The 21866-nt window shown below is 43.1% G+C and overlaps 1 protein-coding gene across 4 annotated transcripts in view; it reads right to left on the bottom strand.

The window, feature by feature from the left end:
• The window catches only part of lrrc71 (leucine rich repeat containing 71), a 524948-nt gene that overhangs the window by 204433 nt on the left and 298649 nt on the right, over window positions 1-21866 (bottom strand). For all 4 annotated transcript variants that reach the window (XM_068027025.1, XM_068027027.1, XM_068027028.1 and 1 more), the window contains exon 10: window positions 17690-17773. In XM_068027025.1, the coding sequence (XP_067883126.1) occupies window positions 17690-17773 (84 nt within the window). The remainder of the gene's footprint in view (window positions 1-17689; window positions 17774-21866) is intronic.

Here is a 21866-nt window from a genome sequence, read left to right as displayed (position 1 = left end):
CACAGGGGTTGCTATTCTCTCTAATATACACAGGGGCTGCTATTCTCTATAATACACACAGGGGCTGCTATTCTCTATAATACACACAGGAGCTGCTATTCTCTATAATATACACAGGAGCTGCTATTCTCTATAATATACACAGGAGCTGCTATTCTCTATAATATACACAGGAGCTGCTATTCTCTCTAATATACACAGGAGCTGCTATTCTCTATAATATACACAGGAGGTGCTATTCTCTCTAATGTACACAGGGGCTGCTATTCTCTATAATATCCACAGGAGGTGCTATTCTCTATAATATACACAGGAGCTGCTATTCTCTATAATATACACAGGAGCTGCTATTCTCTATAATACACACAGGAGCTGCTATTCTCTATAATATACACAGGAGGTGCTATTCTCTCTAATATACACAGGAGCTGCTATTCTCTATAATATACACAGGAGGTGCTATTCTCTCTAATATACACAGGAGCTGCTATTCTCTATAATATACACAGGAGCTGCTATTCTCTATAATATACACAGGAGCTGCTATTCTCTATAATACACACAGGAGCTGCTATTCTCTATAATACACACAGGAGCTGCTATTCTCTCTAATATACACAGGAGCTGCTATTCTCTATAATATACACAGGAGGTGCTATTCTCTCTAATATACACAGGGGCTGCTATTCTCTATAATATACACAGGAGCTGCTATTCTCTCTAATATACACAGGGGCTGCTATTCTCTATAATACACACAGGAGCTGCTATTCTCTATTATATACACAGGAGGTACTATTCTCTCTAATATACACAGGGGCTGCTATTCTCTATAATATCCACAGGAGGTGCTATTCTCTCTAATATCCACAGGAGGTGCTATTCTCTATAATATACACAGGACCTGTTATTCTCTCTAATATACACAGGAGGTGCTATTCTCTCTAATATACACAGGAGCTGCTATTCTCTATAATATACACAGGGGCTGCTATTCTCTATAATACACACAGGGGCTGCTATTCTCTCTAATATACACAGGGGCTGCTATTCTCTCTAATATACACAGGAGCTGCTATTCTCTATAATACACACAGGGGCTGCTATTCTCTCTAATATACACAGGAGCTGCTATTCTCTATAATATACACAGGACCTGTTATTCTCTCTAATATACACAGGAGGTGCTATTCTCTCTAATATACACAGGAGCTGCTATTCTCTATAATATACACAGGGGCTGCTATTCTCTATAATACACACAGGGGCTGCTATTCTCTCTAATATACACAGGAGCTGCTATTCTCTATAATATACACAGGGGCTGCTATTCTCTATAATACACACAGGGGCTGCTATTCTCTCTAATATACACAGGAGCTGCTATTCTCTATAATATACACAGGGGCTGCTATTCTCTATAATACACACAGGGGCTGCTATTCTCTCTAATATACACAGGAGCTGCTATTCTCTATAATACACACAGGAGCTGCTATTCTCTATAATATACACAGGACCTGTTATTCTCTCTAATATACACAGGAGGTGCTATTCTCTCTAATATACACAGGAGCTGCTATTCTCTATAATATACACAGGGGCTGCTATTCTCTATAATACACACAGGGGCTGCTATTCTCTCTAATATACACAGGAGCTGCTATTCTCTATAATATACACAGGGGCTGCTATTCTCTATAATATCCACAGGAGGTGCTATTCTCTCTAATATCCACAGGAGGTGCTATTCTCTCTAATATACACAGGAGCTGCTATTCTCTCTAATATACACAGGAGCTGCTATTCTCTCTAATATACACAGGAGCTGCTATTCTCTATAATATACACAGGAGCTGCTATTCTCTATAATATACACAGGGGCTGCTATTCTCTATAATACACACAGGAGCTGCTATTCTCTCTAATATACACAGGAGCTGCTATTCTCTATAATATACACAGGGGCTGCTATTCTCTATAATACACACAGGGGCTGCTATTCTCTCTAATATACACAGGAGCTGCTATTCTCTATAATATACACAGGGGCTGCTATTCTCTATAATACACACAGGAGCTGCTATTCTCTCTAATATACACAGGAGCTGCTATTCTCTATAATATACACAGGGGCTGCTATTCTCTATAATACACACAGGGGCTGCTATTCTCTCTAATATACACAGGAGCTGCTATTCTCTATAATATACACAGGGGCTGCTATTCTCTATAATATCCACAGGAGGTGCTATTCTCTATAATATCCACAGGAGGTGCTATTCTCTCTAATATACACAGGAGCTGCTATTCTCTCTAATATACACAGGAGGTGCTATTCTCTCTAATATACACAGGAGGTGCTATTCTCTCTAATATACACAGGAGGTGCTATTCTCTATAATACACACAGGAGGTGCTATTCTCTCTAATATACACAGGAGCTGCTATTCTCTCTAATATACACAGGAGGTGCTATTCTCTATAATACACACAGGAGGTGCTATTCTCTCTAATATACACAGGAGCTGCTATTCTCTATAATATACACAAGAGGTGCTATTCTCTATAATACACACAGGACCTGCTATTCTCTCTAATATACACAGGACCTGCTATTCTCTCTAATATACACAGGAGCTGCTATTCTCTATAATATACACAAGAGGTGCTATTCTCTATAATACACACAGGACCTGCTATTCTCTCTAATATACACAGGACCTGCTATTCTCTCTAATATACACAGGACCTGTTATTCTCTCTAATATACACAGGACCTGTTATTCTCTCTAATATACACAGGAGGTGCTATTCTCTCTAATATACACAGGAGGTGCTATTCTCTCTAATATACACAGGAGGTGCTATTCTCTCTAATATACACAGGAGCTGCTATTCTCTATAATATACACAAGAGGTGCTATTCTCTATAATACACACAGGACCTGCTATTCTCTCTAATATACACAGGACCTGCTATTCTCTCTAATATACACAGGACCTGTTATTCTCTCTAATATACACAGGAGGTGCTATTCTCTCTAATATACACAGGAGGTGCTATTCTCTCTAATATACACAGGAGGTGCTATTCTCTCTAATATACACAGGACCTGCTATTCTCTCTAATATACACAGGACCTGCTATTCTCTCTAATATACACAGGAGGTGCTATTCTCTCTAATATACACAGGAGGTGCTATTCTCTATAATATACACAGGAGGTTCTATTCTCTATAATATACACAGGGGCTGCTATTCTCTATAATATACACAAGAGGTGCTATTCTCTATAATATACACAGGACCTGCTATTCTCTCTAATATACACAGGGGCTGCTATTCTCTCTAATATACACAGGAGCTGCTATTCTCTATAATATACACAGGAGCTGCTATTCTCTATAATATACACAGGAGCTGCTATTCTCTATAATATACACAAGAGGTGCTATTCTCTATAATATACACAGGAGCTGCTATTCTCTATAATATACACAGGAGCTGCTATTCTCTATAATATACACAGGAGCTGCTATTCTCTATAATATACACAGGAGGTGCTGTTCTCTATAATATACACAGGAGGTGCTGTTCTCTATAATCTACACAGGAGCTGCTGTTCTCTATAATATACACAGGGGCTGCTATTCTCTAATATACACAGGGGCTGCTATTCTCTAATATACACAGGGGCTGCTATTCTCTATAATATACACAGGGGCTGCCATTCTCTATAATATACACAAGAGCTGCCATTCACTATAATATACACAGGGGCTGCTATTCTCTATAATATACACAGGAGCTGATATTCTCCATAATATACACAGGGGCTGCTATTCTCTAATATACACAGGAGCTGCTATTCTCTATAATACACACAGGAGATGCTATTCTCTATAATATACACAGGGGTTGCTATTCTCCATAATATACACAGGGGCTGCTATTCTCTATAATATACACAGGGGCTGCTATTCTCTATAATATACACAGGAGCTGATATTCTCCATAATATACACAGGGGCTGCTATTCTCCATAATATACACAGGGGCTGCTATTCTCTATAATATACACAGGGGCTGCTATTCTCTATAATATACACAGGAGCTGCTATTCTCTGTAATACACACAGGAGGTGCTATTCTCTATAATATACACAGGAGCTGCTATTCTCTATAATATACACAGGAGCTGCTATTCTCTATAATACACACAGGAGGTGCTATTCTCTATAATACACACAGGAGCTGCTATTCTCTATAATATACACAGGAGCTGCTATTCTCTATAATATACACAGGAGCTGCTATTCTCTATAATATACACAGGAGCTGCTATTCTCTATAATATACACAAGAGGTGCTATTCTCTATAATATACACAAGAGGTGCTATTCTCTATAATATACACAGGAGCTGCTATTCTCTATAATATACACAGGAGCTGCTGTTTTCTATAATACACACAGGAGCTGCTATTCTCTATAATACACACAGGAGCTGCTATTCTCTATAATACACACAGGAGCTGCTATTCTCTATAATATACACAGGAGCTGCTATTCTCTATAATATACACAGGGGCTGCTATTCTCTATAATACACACAGGAGCTGCTATTCTCTATAATACACACAGGAGCTGCTATTCTCTATAATACACACAGGAGGTGCTATTCTCTATAATATACACAGGAGCTGCTATTCTCTATAATACACACAGGAGCTGCTATTCTCTATAATACACACAGGAGCTGCTATTCTCTATAATACACACAGGAGGTGCTATTCTCTATAATATACACAGGTGCTGCTATTCTCTATAATACACACAGGAGCTGCTATTCTCTATAATACACACAGGAGCTGCTATTCTCTATAATACACACAGGAGCTGCTATTCTCTATAATACACACAGGAGCTGCTATTCTCTATAATACACACAGGAGCTGCTATTCTCTATAATACACACAGGAGGTGCTATTCTCTATAATATACACAGGAGCTGCTATTCTCTATAATACACACAGGAGCTGCTATTCTCTATAATATACACAGGAGCTGCTATTCTCTATAATACACACAGGAGCTGCTATTCTCTATAATACACACAGGAGCTGCTATTCTCTATAATACACACAGGAGCTGCTATTCTCTATAATACACACAGGAGCTGCTATTCTCTATAATACACACAGGAGCTGCTATTCTCTATAATACACACAGGAGGTGCTATTCTCTATAATACACACAGGAGCTGCTATTCTCTATAATACACACAGGAGCTGCTATTCTCTATAATACACACAGGAGCTGCTATTCTCTATAATACACACAGGAGCTGCTATTCTCTATAATACACACAGGAGCTGCTATTCTCTATAATACACACAGGAGCTGCTATTCTCTATAATACACACAGGAGGTGCTATTCTCTATAATACACACAGGAGCTGCTATTCTCTATAATACACACAGGAGCTGCTATTCTCTATAATATACACAGGAGCTGCTATTCTCTATAATACACACAGGAGCTGCTATTCTCTATAATATACACAGGAGCTGCTATTCTCTATAATACACACAGGAGCTGCTATTCTCTATAATACACACAGGAGCTGCTATTCTCTATAATACACACAGGAGGTGCTATTCTCTATAATATACACAGGAGCTGCTATTCTCTATAATACACACAGGAGCTGCTATTCTCTATAATACACACAGGAGCTGCTATTCTCTATAATACACACAGGAGCTGCTATTCTCTATAATACACACAGGAGGTGCTATTCTCTATAATATACACAGGAGCTGCTATTCTCTATAATACACACAGGAGGTGCTATTCTCTATAATACACACAGGAGCTGCTACTCTCTATAATATACACAGGACCTGCTATTCTCTATAATACACACAGGAGCTGCTATTCTCTATAATACACACAGGAGCTGCTACTCTCTATAATACACACAGGAGCTGCTATTCTCTATAATACACACAGGAGCTGCTATTCTCCATAATATACACAGGGGCTGCTATTCTCCATAATATACACAGGGGCTGCTATTCTGTATAATATACACAGGAGCTGCTATTCTCTATAATATACACAGGAGCTGCTATTCTCTATAATATACACAGGAGCTGCTATTCTCTATAATACACACAGGAGCTGCTATTCTCTATAATACACACAGGAGCTGCTATTCTCTATAATATACACAGGAGCTGCTATTCTCTATAATATACACAGGAGGTGCTATTCTTTATAATACACACAGGAGCTGCTATTCTCTATAATACACACAGGAGCTGCTATTCTCTATAATACACACAGGAGATGCTATTCTCTATAATACACACAGGGGTTGCTATTCTCTATAATACACACAGGAGCTGCTATTCTCTATAATATACACAGGGGCTGCTATTCTCTATAATACACACAGGAGGTGCTATTCTCTATAATATACACAGGGGCTGCTATTCTCTATAATACACACAGGAGCTGCTATTCTCTATAATACACACAGGGGTTGCTATTCTCTATAATACACACAGGAGCTGCTATTCTCTATAATATACACAGGAGCTGCTATTCTCTATAATACACACAGGAGATGCTATTCTCTATAATACACACAGGAGATGCTATTCTCTATAATACACACAGGGGTTGCTATTCTCTATAATACACACAGGAGCTGCTATTCTCTATAATATACACAGGGGCTGCTATTCTCTATAATACACACAGGAGCTGCTATTCTCTATAATATACACAGGGGCTGCTATTCTCTATAATACACACAGGAGCTGCTATTCTCTATAATATACACAGGGGCTGCTATTCTCTATAATACACACAGGGGTTGCTATTCTCTATAATACACACAGGAGCTGCTATTCTCTATAATATACACAGGGGCTGCTATTCACTATAATACACACAGGAGGTGCTATTCTCTATAATAGACACAGGAGCTGCTATTCTCTATAATACACACAGGGGCTGCTATTCTCTATAATAGACACAGGAGCTGCTATTCTCTATAATACACACAGGAGCTGCTATTCTCTATAATACACACAGGAGGTGCTATTCTCTATAATACACACAGGAGGTGCTATTCTCTATAATAGACACAGGAGCTGCTATTCTCTATAATACACACAGGAGATGCTATTCTCTATAATACACACAGGAGATGCTATTCTCTATAATACACACAGGGGTTGCTATTCTCTATAATACACACAGGAGCTGCTATTCTCTATAATATACACAGGAGCTGCTATTCTCTATAATACACACAGGAGATGCTATTCTCTATAATATACACAGGAGCTGCTATTCTCTATAATATACACAGGAGCTGCTATTCTCTATAATACACACAGGAGCTGCTATTCTCTATAATATACACAGGAGGTGCTATTCTCTATAATACACACAGGAGGTGCTATTCTCTATAATAGACACAGGAGCTGCTATTCTCTATAATACACACAGGGGCTGCTATTCTCTATAATAGACACAGGAGCTGCTATTCTCTATAATACACACAGGAGCTGCTATTCTCTATAATACACACAGGAGCTGCTATTCTCTATAATACACACAGGAGCTGCTATTCTCTATAATATACACAGGAGGTGCTATTCTCTATAATACACACAGGAGGTGCTATTCTCTATAATAGACACAGGAGCTGCTATTCTCTATAATACACACAGGGGCTGCTATTCTCTATAATAGACACAGGAGCTGCTATTCTCTATAATACACACAGGAGCTGCTATTCTCTATAATACACACAGGAGGTGCTATTCTCTATAATACACACAGGAGGTGCTATTCTCTATAATAGACACAGGAGCTGCTATTCTCTATAATACACACAGGAGATGCTATTCTCTATAATACACACAGGAGATGCTATTCTCTATAATACACACAGGGGTTGCTATTCTCTATAATACACACAGGAGCTGCTATTCTCTATAATATACACAGGAGCTGCTATTCTCTATAATACACACAGGAGGTGCTATTCTCTATAATATACACAGGGGCTGCTATTCTCTATAATACACACAGGAGCTGCTATTCTCTATAATATACACAGGGGCTGCTATTCTCTATAATACACACAGGAGCTGCTATTCTCTATAATATACACAGGGGCTGCTATTCTCTATAATACACACAGGAGCTGCTATTCTCTATAATATACACAGGAGCTGCTATTCTCTATAATACACACAGGAGCTGCTATTCTCTATAATATACACAGGAGGTGCTATTCTCTATAATATACACAGGAGCTGCTATTCTCTATAATATACACAGGGGCTGCTATTCTCTATAATATACACAGGAGCTGCTATTCTCTATAATACACACAGGAGCTGCTATTCTCTATAATATACACAGGAGGTGCTATTCTCTATAATACACACAGGAGCTGCTATTCTCTATAATATACACAGGAGCTGCTATTCTCTATTATATACACAGGGGCTGCTATTCTCTATAATATATACAGGAGCTGCTATTCTCTATAATATCCACAGGAGCTGCTATTCTCTATAATATACACAGGGGCTGCTATTCTCTATAATATACACAGGAGCTGCTATTCTCTATAATATACACAGGGGCTGCTATTCTCTATAATACACACAGGGGCTGCTATTCTCTATAATATACACAGGAGCTGCTATTCTCTATAATATACACAGGAGGTGCTATTCTCTATAATACACACAGGGGCTGCTATTCTCTATAATATACACAGGAGCTGCTATTCTCTATAATATACACAGGAGCAGCTATTCTCTATAATACACACAGGAGCTGCTATTCTCTATAATACACACAGGGACTGCTATTCTCTATAATATACACAGGAGCTGCTATTCTCTATAATATACACAGGAGGTGCTATTCTCTATAATATACACAGGAGCTGCTATTCTCTATCATACATACAGGAGCTGCTATTCTCTATAATACACACAGGAGCTGCTATTCTCGAAAATACACACAGGAGCTGCTTTTCTCTATAATACACACAGGAGCTGCTATTCTCTGTAATACACACAGGAGCTGCTATTCTCTGTAATATACACAGGAGCTGCTATTCTCTATAATACACACAGGAGCTGCTATTCTCTGTAATATACACAGGAGCTGCTATTCTCTATAATACACACAGGAGCTGCTATTCTCTGTAATATACACAGGGGCTGCTATTCTCTGTAACATACACAGGAGGTGCTATTCTCTATAATATACACAGGAGCTGCTATTCACTATAATATACACAGGGGCTGCTATTCACTATAATATACACAGGGGCTGCTATTCTCTATAATACACACAGGAGCTGCTATTCTCTGTAATATACACAGGGGCTGCTATTCTCTGTAACATACACAGGAGGTGCTATTCTCTATAATATACACAGGAGCTGCTATTCACTATAATATACACAGGGGCTGCTATTCACTATAATATACACAGGGGCTGCTATTCTCTATAATACACACAGTAGCTGCTATTCTCTATAATATACACAGGGGCTGCTATTCTCTATAATACACACAGGGGCTGCTATTCTCTATAATACACACAGGAGCTGCTATTCTCTATAATACACACAGGGGCTGCTATTCTCTATAATACACACAGGAGCTGCTATTCTCTATAATACACACAGGGGCTGCTATTCTCTATAATACACACAGGGGCTGCTATTCTCTATAATACACACAGGAGCTGCTATTCTCTATAATATACACAGGGGCTGCTATTCTCTAGAATATACACAGGAGCTGCTATTCTCTATAATACACACAGGAGATGCTATTCTCCAGAATATACACAGGGGCTGCTATTCTCTATAATATACACAGGGGCTGCTATTCTCTATAACATGCACAGGAGCTGCTATTCTCTATAATATACACAGGGGCTGCTATTCTCTATAATATACACAGGGGCTGCTATTCTCTAGAATATACACAGGAGCTGCTATTCTCTAGAATATACACAGGGGCTGCTATTCTCTATAATATACACAGGGGCTGCTATTCTCTATAATATACACAGGGGCTGCTATTCTCTATAATACACACAGGAGATGCTATTCTCTATAATACACACAGGGGCTGCTATTCTCTATAATATACACAGGGGTTGCTATTCTCTATAATATACACAGGGGCTGCTATTCTCTATAATATACACAGGGGCTGCTATTCTCTAGAATATACACAGGAGCTGCTATTCTCTAGAATATACACAGGGGCTGCTATTCTCTATAATATACACAGGGGCTGCTATTCTCTATAATTTACACAGGGGCTGCTATTCTCTATAATACACACAGGAGATGCTATTCTCCAGAATATACACAGGAGCTGCTATTCTCTATAATACACACAGGACCTGCTATTCACTATAATATACACAGGAGCTGCTATTCTCTATAATATACACAGGAGGTGCTATTCTCTATAATATACACAGGAGCTGCTATTCTCTATAATACATACAGGAGCTGCTATTCTCTATAATACACACAGGAGCTGCTATTCTCGAAAATACACACAGGAGCTGCTTTTCTCTATAATACACACAGGAGCTGCTATTCTCTGTAATACACACAGGAGCTGCTATTCTCTGTAATATACACAGGAGCTGCTATTCTCTATAATACACACAGGAGCTGCTATTCTCTGTAATATACACAGGAGCTGCTATTCTCTATAATACACACAGGAGCTGCTATTCTCTGTAATATACACAGGGGCTGCTATTCTCTGTAACATACACAGGAGGTGCTATTCTCTATAATATACACAGGAGCTGCTATTCACTATAATATACACAGGGGCTGCTATTCACTATAATATACACAGGGGCTGCTATTCTCTATAATACACACAGTAGCTGCTATTCTCTATAATATACACAGGGGCTGCTATTCTCTATAATACACACAGGGGCTGCTATTCTCTATAATACACACAGGAGCTGCTATTCTCTATAATACACACAGGGGCTGCTATTCTCTATAATACACACAGGAGCTGCTATTCTCTATAATACACACAGGGGCTGCTATTCTCTATAATACACACAGGGGCTGCTATTCTCTATAATACACACAGGAGCTGCTATTCTCTATAATATACACAGGGGCTGCTATTCTCTAGAATATACACAGGAGCTGCTATTCTCTATAATACACACAGGAGATGCTATTCTCCAGAATATACACAGGGGCTGCTATTCTCTATAATATACACAGGGGCTGCTATTCTCTATAACATGCACAGGAGCTGCTATTCTCTATAATATACACAGGGGCTGCTATTCTCTATAATATACACAGGGGCTGCTATTCTCTAGAATATACACAGGAGCTGCTATTCTCTAGAATATACACAGGGGCTGCTATTCTCTATAATATACACAGGGGCTGCTATTCTCTATAATATACACAGGGGCTGCTATTCTCTATAATACACACAGGAGATGCTATTCTCTATAATACACACAGGGGCTGCTATTCTCTATAATATACACAGGGGTTGCTATTCTCTATAATATACACAGGGGTTGCTATTCTCTATAATATACACAGGGGCTGCTATTCTCTATAATATACACAGGGGCTGCTATTCTCTAGAATATACACAGGAGCTGCTATTCTCTAGAATATACACAGGGGCTGCTATTCTCTATAATATACACAGGGGCTGCTATTCTCTATAATTTACACAGGGGCTGCTATTCTCTATAATACACACAGGAGATGCTATTCTCCAGAATATACACAGGAGCTGCTATTCTCTATAATACACACAGGACCTGCTATTCACTATAATATACACAGGAGCTGCTTCTCTCTATAACATGCACATGAGCTGCTACTCTCTATAACATGCACAGGAGCTGCTATTCTCTATAATATACACAGGAGCTGCTATTCTCTATAATATACACAGGAGCTGCTATTCTCTATAATACACACAGGGGCTGCTATTCTCTATAATATACACAGGAGATGCTATTCTCTATAATATACACAGGAGCTGCTATTCTCTATAATATCCACAGGGGCTGCTATTCTCTATAACATACACAGGAGCTGCTATTCTCTATAATATACACAGGGGCTGCTATTCTCTAGAATATACACAGGAGCTGCTATTCTCTATAATATACACAGGGGCTGCTATTCTCTATAATACACACAGGGGCTGCTATTCTCTATAATATACACAGGGGCTGCTATTCTCTATAATATACACAGGGGCTGCTATTCTCTAGAATATACACAGGAGCTGCTATTCTCTATAATATACACAGGAGCTGCTATTCTCTATAATACACACAGGGGCTGCTATTCTCTAGAATATACACAGGGGCTGCTATTCTCTATAATATACACAGGGGCTGCTATTCTCTAGAATATACACAGGAGCTGCTATTCTCTATAATATACACAGGAGCTGCTATTCTCTATAATACACACAGGGGCTGCTATTCTCTAGAATATACACAGGAGCTGCTATTCTCTATAATATACACAGGAGCTGCTATTCTCTATAATACACACAGGAGATGCTATTCTCCAGAATATACACAGGAGCTGCTATTCTCTATAATACACACAGGACCTGCTATTCACTATAATATACACAGGAGCTGCTATTCTCTATAATATACACAGGAGGTGCTATTCTCTATAATATACACAGGAGCTGCTATTCTCTATAATACATACAGGAGCTGCTATTCTCTATAATACACACAGGAGCTGCTATTCTCGAAAATACACACAGGAGCTGCTTTTCTCTATAATACACACAGGAGCTGCTATTCTCTGTAATACACACAGGAGCTGCTATTCTCTGTAATATACACAGGAGCTGCTATTCTCTGTAATATACACAGGAGCTGCTATTCTCTATAATACACACAGGAGCTGCTATTCTCTGTAATATACACAGGAGCTGCTATTCTCTATAATACACACAGGAGCTGCTATTCTCTGTAATATACACAGGGGCTGCTATTCTCTGTAACATACACAGGAGGTGCTATTCTCTATAATATACACAGGAGCTGCTATTCACTATAATATACACAGGGGCTGCTATTCACTATAATATACACAGGGGCTGCTATTCTCTATAATACACACAGTAGCTGCTATTCTCTATAATATACACAGGGGCTGCTATTCTCTATAATACACACAGGGGCTGCTATTCTCTATAATACACACAGGAGCTGCTATTCTCTATAATACACACAGGGGCTGCTATTCTCTATAATACACACAGGAGCTGCTATTCTCTATAATACACACAGGGGCTGCTATTCTCTATAATACACACAGGGGCTGCTATTCTCTATAATACACACAGGAGCTGCTATTCTCTATAATATACACAGGGGCTGCTATTCTCTAGAATATACACAGGAGCTGCTATTCTCTATAATACACACAGGAGATGCTATTCTCCAGAATATACACAGGGGCTGCTATTCTCTATAATATACACAGGGGCTGCTATTCTCTATAACATGCACAGGAGCTGCTATTCTCTATAATATACACAGGGGCTGCTATTCTCTATAATATACACAGGGGCTGCTATTCTCTAGAATATACACAGGAGCTGCTATTCTCTAGAATATACACAGGGGCTGCTATTCTCTATAATATACACAGGGGCTGCTATTCTCTATAATATACACAGGGGCTGCTATTCTCTATAATACACACAGGAGATGCTATTCTCTATAATACACACAGGGGCTGCTATTCTCTATAATATACACAGGGGTTGCTATTCTCTATAATATACACAGGGGCTGCTATTCTCTATAATATACACAGGGGCTGCTATTCTCTAGAATATACACAGGAGCTGCTATTCTCTAGAATATACACAGGGGCTGCTATTCTCTATAATATACACAGGGGCTGCTATTCTCTATAATTTACACAGGGGCTGCTATTCTCTATAATACACACAGGAGATGCTATTCTCCAGAATATACACAGGGGCTGCTATTCTCTATAATATACACAGGGGCTGCTATTCTCTAGAATATACACAGGAGCTGCTATTCTCTAGAATATACACAGGGGCTGCTATTCTCTATAATATACACAGGAGATGCTATTCTCCAGAATATACACAGGAGCTGCTATTCTCTATAATATACACAGGAGCTGCTATTCTCTATAATATACACAGGAGCTGCTATTCTCTATAATACACACAGGGGCTGCTATTCACTATAATATACACAGGAGCTGCTTCTCTCTATAACATGCACAGGAGCTGCTACTCTCTATAACATGCACAGGAGCTGCTATTCTCTATAATATACACAGGAGCTGCTATTCTCTATAATATACACAGGAGCTGCTATTCTCTATAATACACACAGGGGCTGCTATTCTCTATAATATACACAGGAGATGCTATTCTCTATAATATACACAGGAGCTGCTATTCTCTATAATATCCACAGGGGCTGCTATTCTCTATAACATACACAGGAGCTGCTATTCTCTATAATATACACAGGGGCTGCTATTCTCTAGAATATACACAGGAGCTGCTATTCTCTATAATATACACAGGGGCTGCTATTCTCTATAATACACACAGGGGCTGCTATTCTCTATAATATACACAGGGGCTGCTATTCTCTATAATATACACAGGGGCTGCTATTCTCTAGAATATACACAGGAGCTGCTATTCTCTATAATATACACAGGAGCTGCTATTCTCTATAATACACACAGGGGCTGCTATTCTCTAGAATATACACAGGGGCTGCTATTCTCTATAATATACACAGGGGCTGCTATTCTCTAGAATATACACAGGAGCTGCTATTCTCTATAATATACACAGGAGCTGCTATTCTCTATAATACACACAGGGGCTGCTATTCTCTAGAATATACACAGGAGCTGCTATTCTCTATAATATACACAGGAGCTGCTATTCTCTATAATACACACAGGGGCTGCTATTCTCTAGAATATACACAGGAGCTGCTATTCTCTATAATATACACAGGGGCTGCTATTCTCTATAATACACACAGGGGCTGCTATTCTCTATAATATACACAGGAGCTGCTATTCTCTATAATATACACAGGAGCTGCTATTCTCTATAATATACACAGGGGCTGCTATTCTCTATAATACACACAGGGGCTGCTATTCTCTAGAATATACACAGGAGCTGCTATTCTCTATAATATACACAGGAGCTGCTATTCTCTATAATACACACAGGGGCTGCTATTCTCTAGAATATACACAGGAGCTGCTATTCTCTATAATATACACAGGAGCTGCTATTCTCTATAATATACACAGGAGCTGCTATTCTCTATAATATACACAGGGGCTGCTATTCTCTATAATACACACAGGAGATGCTATTCTCCAGAATATACACAGGACCTGCTATTCACTATAATATACACAGGAGCTGCTTCTCTCTATAACATGCACAGGAGCTGCTACTCTCTATAACATGCACAGGAGCTGCTATTCTCTATAATATACACAGGAGCTGCTATTCTCTATAATATACACAGGAGCTGCTATTCTCTATAATATACACAGGAGCTGCTATTCTCTATAATATACACAGGAGCTGCTATTCTCTATAATATACACAGGAGCTGCTATTCTCTGTAATATACACAGGAGCTGCTATTCTCTATAACATACACAGGAGCTGCTATTCTCCATAATATACACAGGAGCTGCTATTCTCCATAATATACACAGGAGCTGCTATTCTCTATAATATACACAGGGGCTGCTATTCTCTATAATATACACAGGAGCTGCTATTCTCTATAATATACACAGGAGCTGCTATTCTCTATAATACACACAGGGGCTGCTATTCTCTATAATATACACAGGGGCTGCTATTCTCTATAATACACACAGGGGCTGCTATTCTCTATAATATACACAGGAGCTGCTATTCTCTATAATATACACAGGAGCTGCTATTCTCTATAATATACACAGGAGCTGCTATTCTCTATAATACACACAGGGGCTGCTATTCTCTATAATATACACAGGGGCTGCTATTCTCTATAATACACACAGGGGCTGCTATTCTCTATAATATACACAGGGGCTGCTATTCTCCAGAATATACACAGGAGCTGCTATTCTCTATAATACACACAGGAGATGCTATTCTCTCTAATATACACAGGGGCTGCTATTCTCTCAAATATACACAGGAGGTGCTATTCTCTATAATATACACAGGAGCTGCTATTCTCTCAAATATACACAGGAGGTGCTATTCTCTATAATATACACAGGAGCTGCTATTCTCTATAATACACACAGGAGATGCTATTCTCTCTAATATACACAGGGGCTGCTATTCTCTCAAATATACACAGGAGGTGCTATTCTCTATAATATACACAGGAGCTGCTATTCTCTCAAATATACACAGGAGGTGCTATTCTCTATAATATACACAGGAGCTGCTATTCTCTATAATACACACAGGAGATGCTATTCTCTATAATATACACAGGGGCTGCTATTCTCCAGAATATACACAGGAGCTGCTATTCTCTATAATACACACAGGAGATGCTATTCTCTCTAATATACACAGGGGCTGCTATTCTCTCAAATATACACAGGAGGTGCTATTCTCTATAATATACACAGGAGCTGCTATTCTCTCAAATATACACAGGAGGTGCTATTCTCTATAATATACACAGGAGCTGCTATTCTCTATAATACACACAGGAGATGCTATTCTCTCTAATATACACAGGGGCTGCTATTCTCTCAAATATACACAGGAGGTGCTATTCTCTATAATATACACAGGGGCTGCTATTCTCTATAATATACACAGGGGCTGCTATTCTCTATAATACACACAGGGGCTGCTATTCTCTATAATATACACAGGGGCTGCTATTCTCCAGAATATACACAGGAGCTGCTATTCTCTATAATACACACAGGAGATGCTATTCTCTCTAATATACACAGGGGCTGCTATTCTCTATAATATACACAGGAGGTGCTATTCTCTATAATATACACAGGAGCTGCTATTCTCTATAATATACACAGGAGCTGCTATTCTCTATAATACACACAGGGGCTGCTATACTTTCAGAGTCTCCTGTGGAGTCAGTGACGAGAAGGTGTCTGTATTTTCTGGCCATGGTGAAGAGGAGGAAATCTCAGCTGCCAATGAACAAACAGTCGCTGGATCCCATCTGTAAAAGGCCTGAAGTGCCACATACCCTTCATACTATCCCAACAGCAATCTGCACGAATGAGGAGCAGTGTCAGCTCCTGGGCTACCGGCAGCGATCAGCCGTGACGCTGCGGTACCAAGCACCGACAGATCTTAAAAAGTGTCCAAACAACTCTGCAAAAGAGAAGGCTTCTCAGGGGAATTTGAGTGAGCAATGAATCCGGTCTGATCAGTCACGCCCAAATCCCAAGAACAAACATTGACAAGGGTAAGAATGTATCCCATTATGAGAAAAGCAGAGTGTTCGTGAGCATGCTGTGCATTGGAAGTCAAACCCTACCGATCTCTGCCTCTCGTGAGAGTCCAAGAGAAGGAGTCTCCTCTCCACTACCTCCTGATGGGTTAATGCAAAAGGAGAGAGCACCTGCAAGTCAAGAGGGATAATGAGAAAAACTACATTACAGATCATCACCACACCAGCTCTGGGTACAGCAGTCCCACACACAGTGACATGGTCTGACCGACACTGTCACAAGCCCCAACAAGTCCCCAGACACAACCCCAACACAATGAGTTGGCTGTATTCTGAGAAAACTGAATCCATGGCATGCGTCAGTCGCCTGGAACACAGACGCTCCACGAGTCCCTGAAAAAGGAGGAATCTCCGGTTCTGCTCTGCCTCCTGGGGTGGAGGGAATCTCCCATCGAGCTCCATGCCCCGGGGGGGAATCTCCCGTCCCGCGCTGCGTCCCGGGGGGGAATCTCCCGTCCCACACTGCGTCCCGGGGGGGAATCTTCCGTCCCGCGCTGCGTCCCGGGGGAATCTCCCATCCTACTCTGCATCCCGGGGGGGAATCTCCCATCCTACTCTGCGTCCCGGGGGGGAATCTCCCGTCCCGCGCTGCGTCCCGGGGGGGAATCTCCCGTCCCACACTGCGTCCCGGGGGAATCTCCCATCCTACTCTGCGTCCCGAGGGCATCTCCCATCCTACTCTGTGTCCCGAGGGCATCTCCCATCCTACTCTGTGTCCCGGGGGAATCTCCCATCCTACTCTGCGTCCCGAGGGTATCACCCATCCTACTCTGTGTCCTGAGGGCATCTCCCATCCTACTCTGTGTCCCGGGGGAATCTCCCATCCTACTCTGTGTCCCGGGGGAATCTCCCATCCTACTCTGCGTCCCGAGGGTATCACCCATCCTACTCTGCGTCCCGAGGGTATCACCCATCCTACTCTGTGTCCCGGGGGAATCTCCCATCCTACTCTGTGTCCCGGGGGAATCTCCCATCCTACTCTGCGTCCCGAGGGTATCACCCATCCTACTCTGCGTCCCGAGGGCATCTCCCATCCTACTCTGTGTCCCGGGGGAATCTCCCATCCTACTCTGCGTCCCGAGGGTATCACCCATCCTACTCTGCGTCCCGAGGGTATCACCCATCCTACTCTGCGTCCCGAGGGTATCACCCATCCTACTCTGTGTCCTGAGGGCATCTCCCATCCTACTCTGTGTCCCGGGGGAATCTCCCATCCTACCCTGTGTCCCGGGGGAATCTCCCATCCTACTCTGTGTCCCGGGGGAATCTCCCATCCTACCCTGTGTCCCGGGGGAATCTCCCAACCTACCCTGTGTCCCGGGGGAATCTCCCATCCTACCCTGTGTCCCGGGGGAATCTCCCAACCTACCCTGTGTCCCGGGGGAATCTCCCATCCTACCCTGTGTCCCGGGGGAATCTCCCATCCTACCCTGTGTCCCGGGGGAATCTCCCATCCTACCCTGTGTCCCGGGGGAATCTCCCATCCTACTCTGTGTCCCGGGGGAATCTCCCATCCTACCCTGTGTCCCGGGGGAATCTCCCAACCTACCCTGTGTCCCGGGGGAATCTCCCAACCTGCTCTGCGTCCCGAGGGTATCACCCATCCTACTCTGTGTCCTGAGGGCATCTCCCATCCTACTCTGTGTCCCGGGGAAACTCCTTTCCTGCTCTGTGTCCAGAGGGAATCTCCCATCCTACTCTGCGTCCCGAGGGAATCTCCCATCCTACTCTGTGTCCCGGGGAAACTCCTTTCCTACTCTGTGTCCCGGGGGTATCTCCCATCCTACTCTGTGTCCCGGGGAAACTCCTTTCCTACTCTGCGTCCCGAGGGTATCTCCCATCCTACTCTGTGTCCTGAGGGCATCTCCCATCCTACTCTGCGTCCCGAGGGTATCTCCCATCCTACTCTGTGTCCCGGGGGAATCTCCCATCCTACTCTGTGTCCCGGGGGAATCTCCCATCCTACTCTGCGTCCCGAGGGTATCACCCATCCTACTCTGCGTCCCGAGGGTATCACCCATCCTACTCTGTGTCCCGGGGGAATCTCCCATCCTACTCTGTGTCCCGGGGGAATCTCCCATCCTACTCTGCGTCCCGAGGGTATCACCCATCCTACTCTGCGTCCCGAGGGCATCTCCCATCCTACTCTGTGTCCCGGGGGAATCTCCCATCCTACTCTGCGTCCCGAGGGTATCACCCATCCTACTCTGCGTCCCGAGGGTATCACCCATCCTACTCTGCGTCCCGAGGGTATCACCCATCCTACTCTGTGTCCCGGGGGAATCTCCCATCCTACCCTGTGTCCCGGGGGAATCTCCCATCCTACTCTGTGTCCCGGGGGAATCTCCCAACCTACCCTGTGTCCCGGGGGAATCTCCCATCCTACCCTGTGTCCCGGGGGAATCTCCCAACCTACCCTGTGTCCCGGGGGAATCTCCCATCCTACCCTGTGTCCCGGGGGAATCTCCCATCCTACCCTGTGTCCCGGGGGAATCTCCCATCCTACTCTGTGTCCCGGGGGAATCTCCCATCCTACCCTGTGTCCCGGGGGAATCTCCCAACCTACCCTGTGTCCCGGGGGAATCTCCCAACCTGCTCTGCGTCCCGAGGGTATCACCCATCCTACTCTGTGTCCTGAGGGCATCTCCCATCCTACTCTGTGTCCCGGGGAAACTCCTTTCCTGCTCTGTGTCCAGAGGGAATCTCCCATCCTACTCTGCGTCCCGAGGGAATCTCCCATCCTACTCTGTGTCCCGGGGAAACTCCTTTCCTACTCTGTGTCCCGGGGAAACTCCTTTCCTACTCTGTGTCCCGACGGAATCTCCCATCCTACTCTGTGTCCCGGGGAAACTCCTTTCCTACTCTGCGTCCCGAGGGTATCTCCCATCCTACTCTGTGTCCTGAGGGAATCTCCCATCCTACTCTGTGTCCCGGGGAAACTCCTTTCCTACTCTGCGTCCCGAGGGTATCTCCCATCCTACTCTGTGTCCCGGGGAAACTCCTTTCCTACTCTGCGTCCCGAGGGTATCTCCCATCCTACTCTGTGTCCTGAGGGCATCTCCCATCCTACTCTGTGTCCCGGGGAAACTCCTTTCCTGCTCTGTGTCCAGAGGGAATCTCCTTTCCTCCTCTGTGTCCCGGGGACAATCTCCCATCCTACTCTGTGTCCCGGGGAAACTCCTTTCCTGCTCTGTGTCCAGAGGGAATCTCCTTTCCTCCTCTGTGTCCCGGGGACAATCTCCCATCCTGCTCTGTGTCCCGAGGGAATCTCCTTTCCTCCTCTGTGTCCCGGGGACAATCTCCCATCCTGCTCTGTGTCCCGAGGGAATCTCCTTTCCCGCTCTGCAGTCCTGGGGAATCTCCCATCCTGCTCTGTGTCCCGGGGGAATCTCCCGTCCTACACTCTGTCCTGGGGAAACTCCCGTCCTGCTCTGTGTCCCGGGGAATCTCCTTTCCTGCTCTGTCCTGGGGAATATCCCGTCCTGCTCTGTGTCCCGAGCGGAATCTCCCATCCTACGCTGTGTCCCGAGGGAATCTCCCGTCCTGCTCTGTTTCTCGAGCGGAATCTCCCATCCTACGCTGTGTCCCGAGGGAATCTCCCGTCCTGCCCTGTGTCCCGGGGAATCTCCTTTCCTGCTCTGTCCTGGGGAATCTCCCGTCCTGCTCTGTTTCCCGAGCGGAATCTCCCATCCTACGCTGTGTCCCGAGGGAATCTCCCGTCCTGCCCTGTGTCCCGGGGAATCTCCTTTCCTGCTCTGTCCTGGGGAATCTCCCGTCCTGCTCTGTTTCCCGAGCGGAATCTCCCATCCTACGCTGTGTCCCGAGGGAATCTCCTTTCCTGCTCTGTATCCCGGGGAATCTCCTTTCCTGCTCTGTGTCCTGGGGAATCTCCCGTCCTGCTCTGTGTCCTGGGGGGGAATCTCCCACCCTACTCTCTGTCCAGGGGAATCTCCCACCCTACTCTCTGTCCAGGGGAATCTCCTTTCCTGCTCTGTGTCCTGGGGAATCTCCCATCCTACTCTGTGTCCCGAGCGGAATCTACCACCCTGTTCTCTGTCCCGGGGAATCTCCCGTCCTGCTCTGTGTCCCGGGGTAAAACTCTCATCCTCCCCTGTGTCCCGGGGGAATCTCCCATCATGCTCTGTGTAATGAGGGAATCTCCCATCCTGGTCTGTGCCCTGAGGGAATTTCCCATTGTACGATG

This window comes from Heterodontus francisci, unplaced genomic scaffold (assembly GCF_036365525.1).
Source record: "Heterodontus francisci isolate sHetFra1 unplaced genomic scaffold, sHetFra1.hap1 HAP1_SCAFFOLD_516, whole genome shotgun sequence".
NCBI lineage: Eukaryota > Metazoa > Chordata > Chondrichthyes > Heterodontiformes > Heterodontidae > Heterodontus > Heterodontus francisci.
The sequence above is the reverse complement of the archived record's forward strand: the minus strand, read 5'-3'. Positions and strand labels throughout refer to the sequence as shown.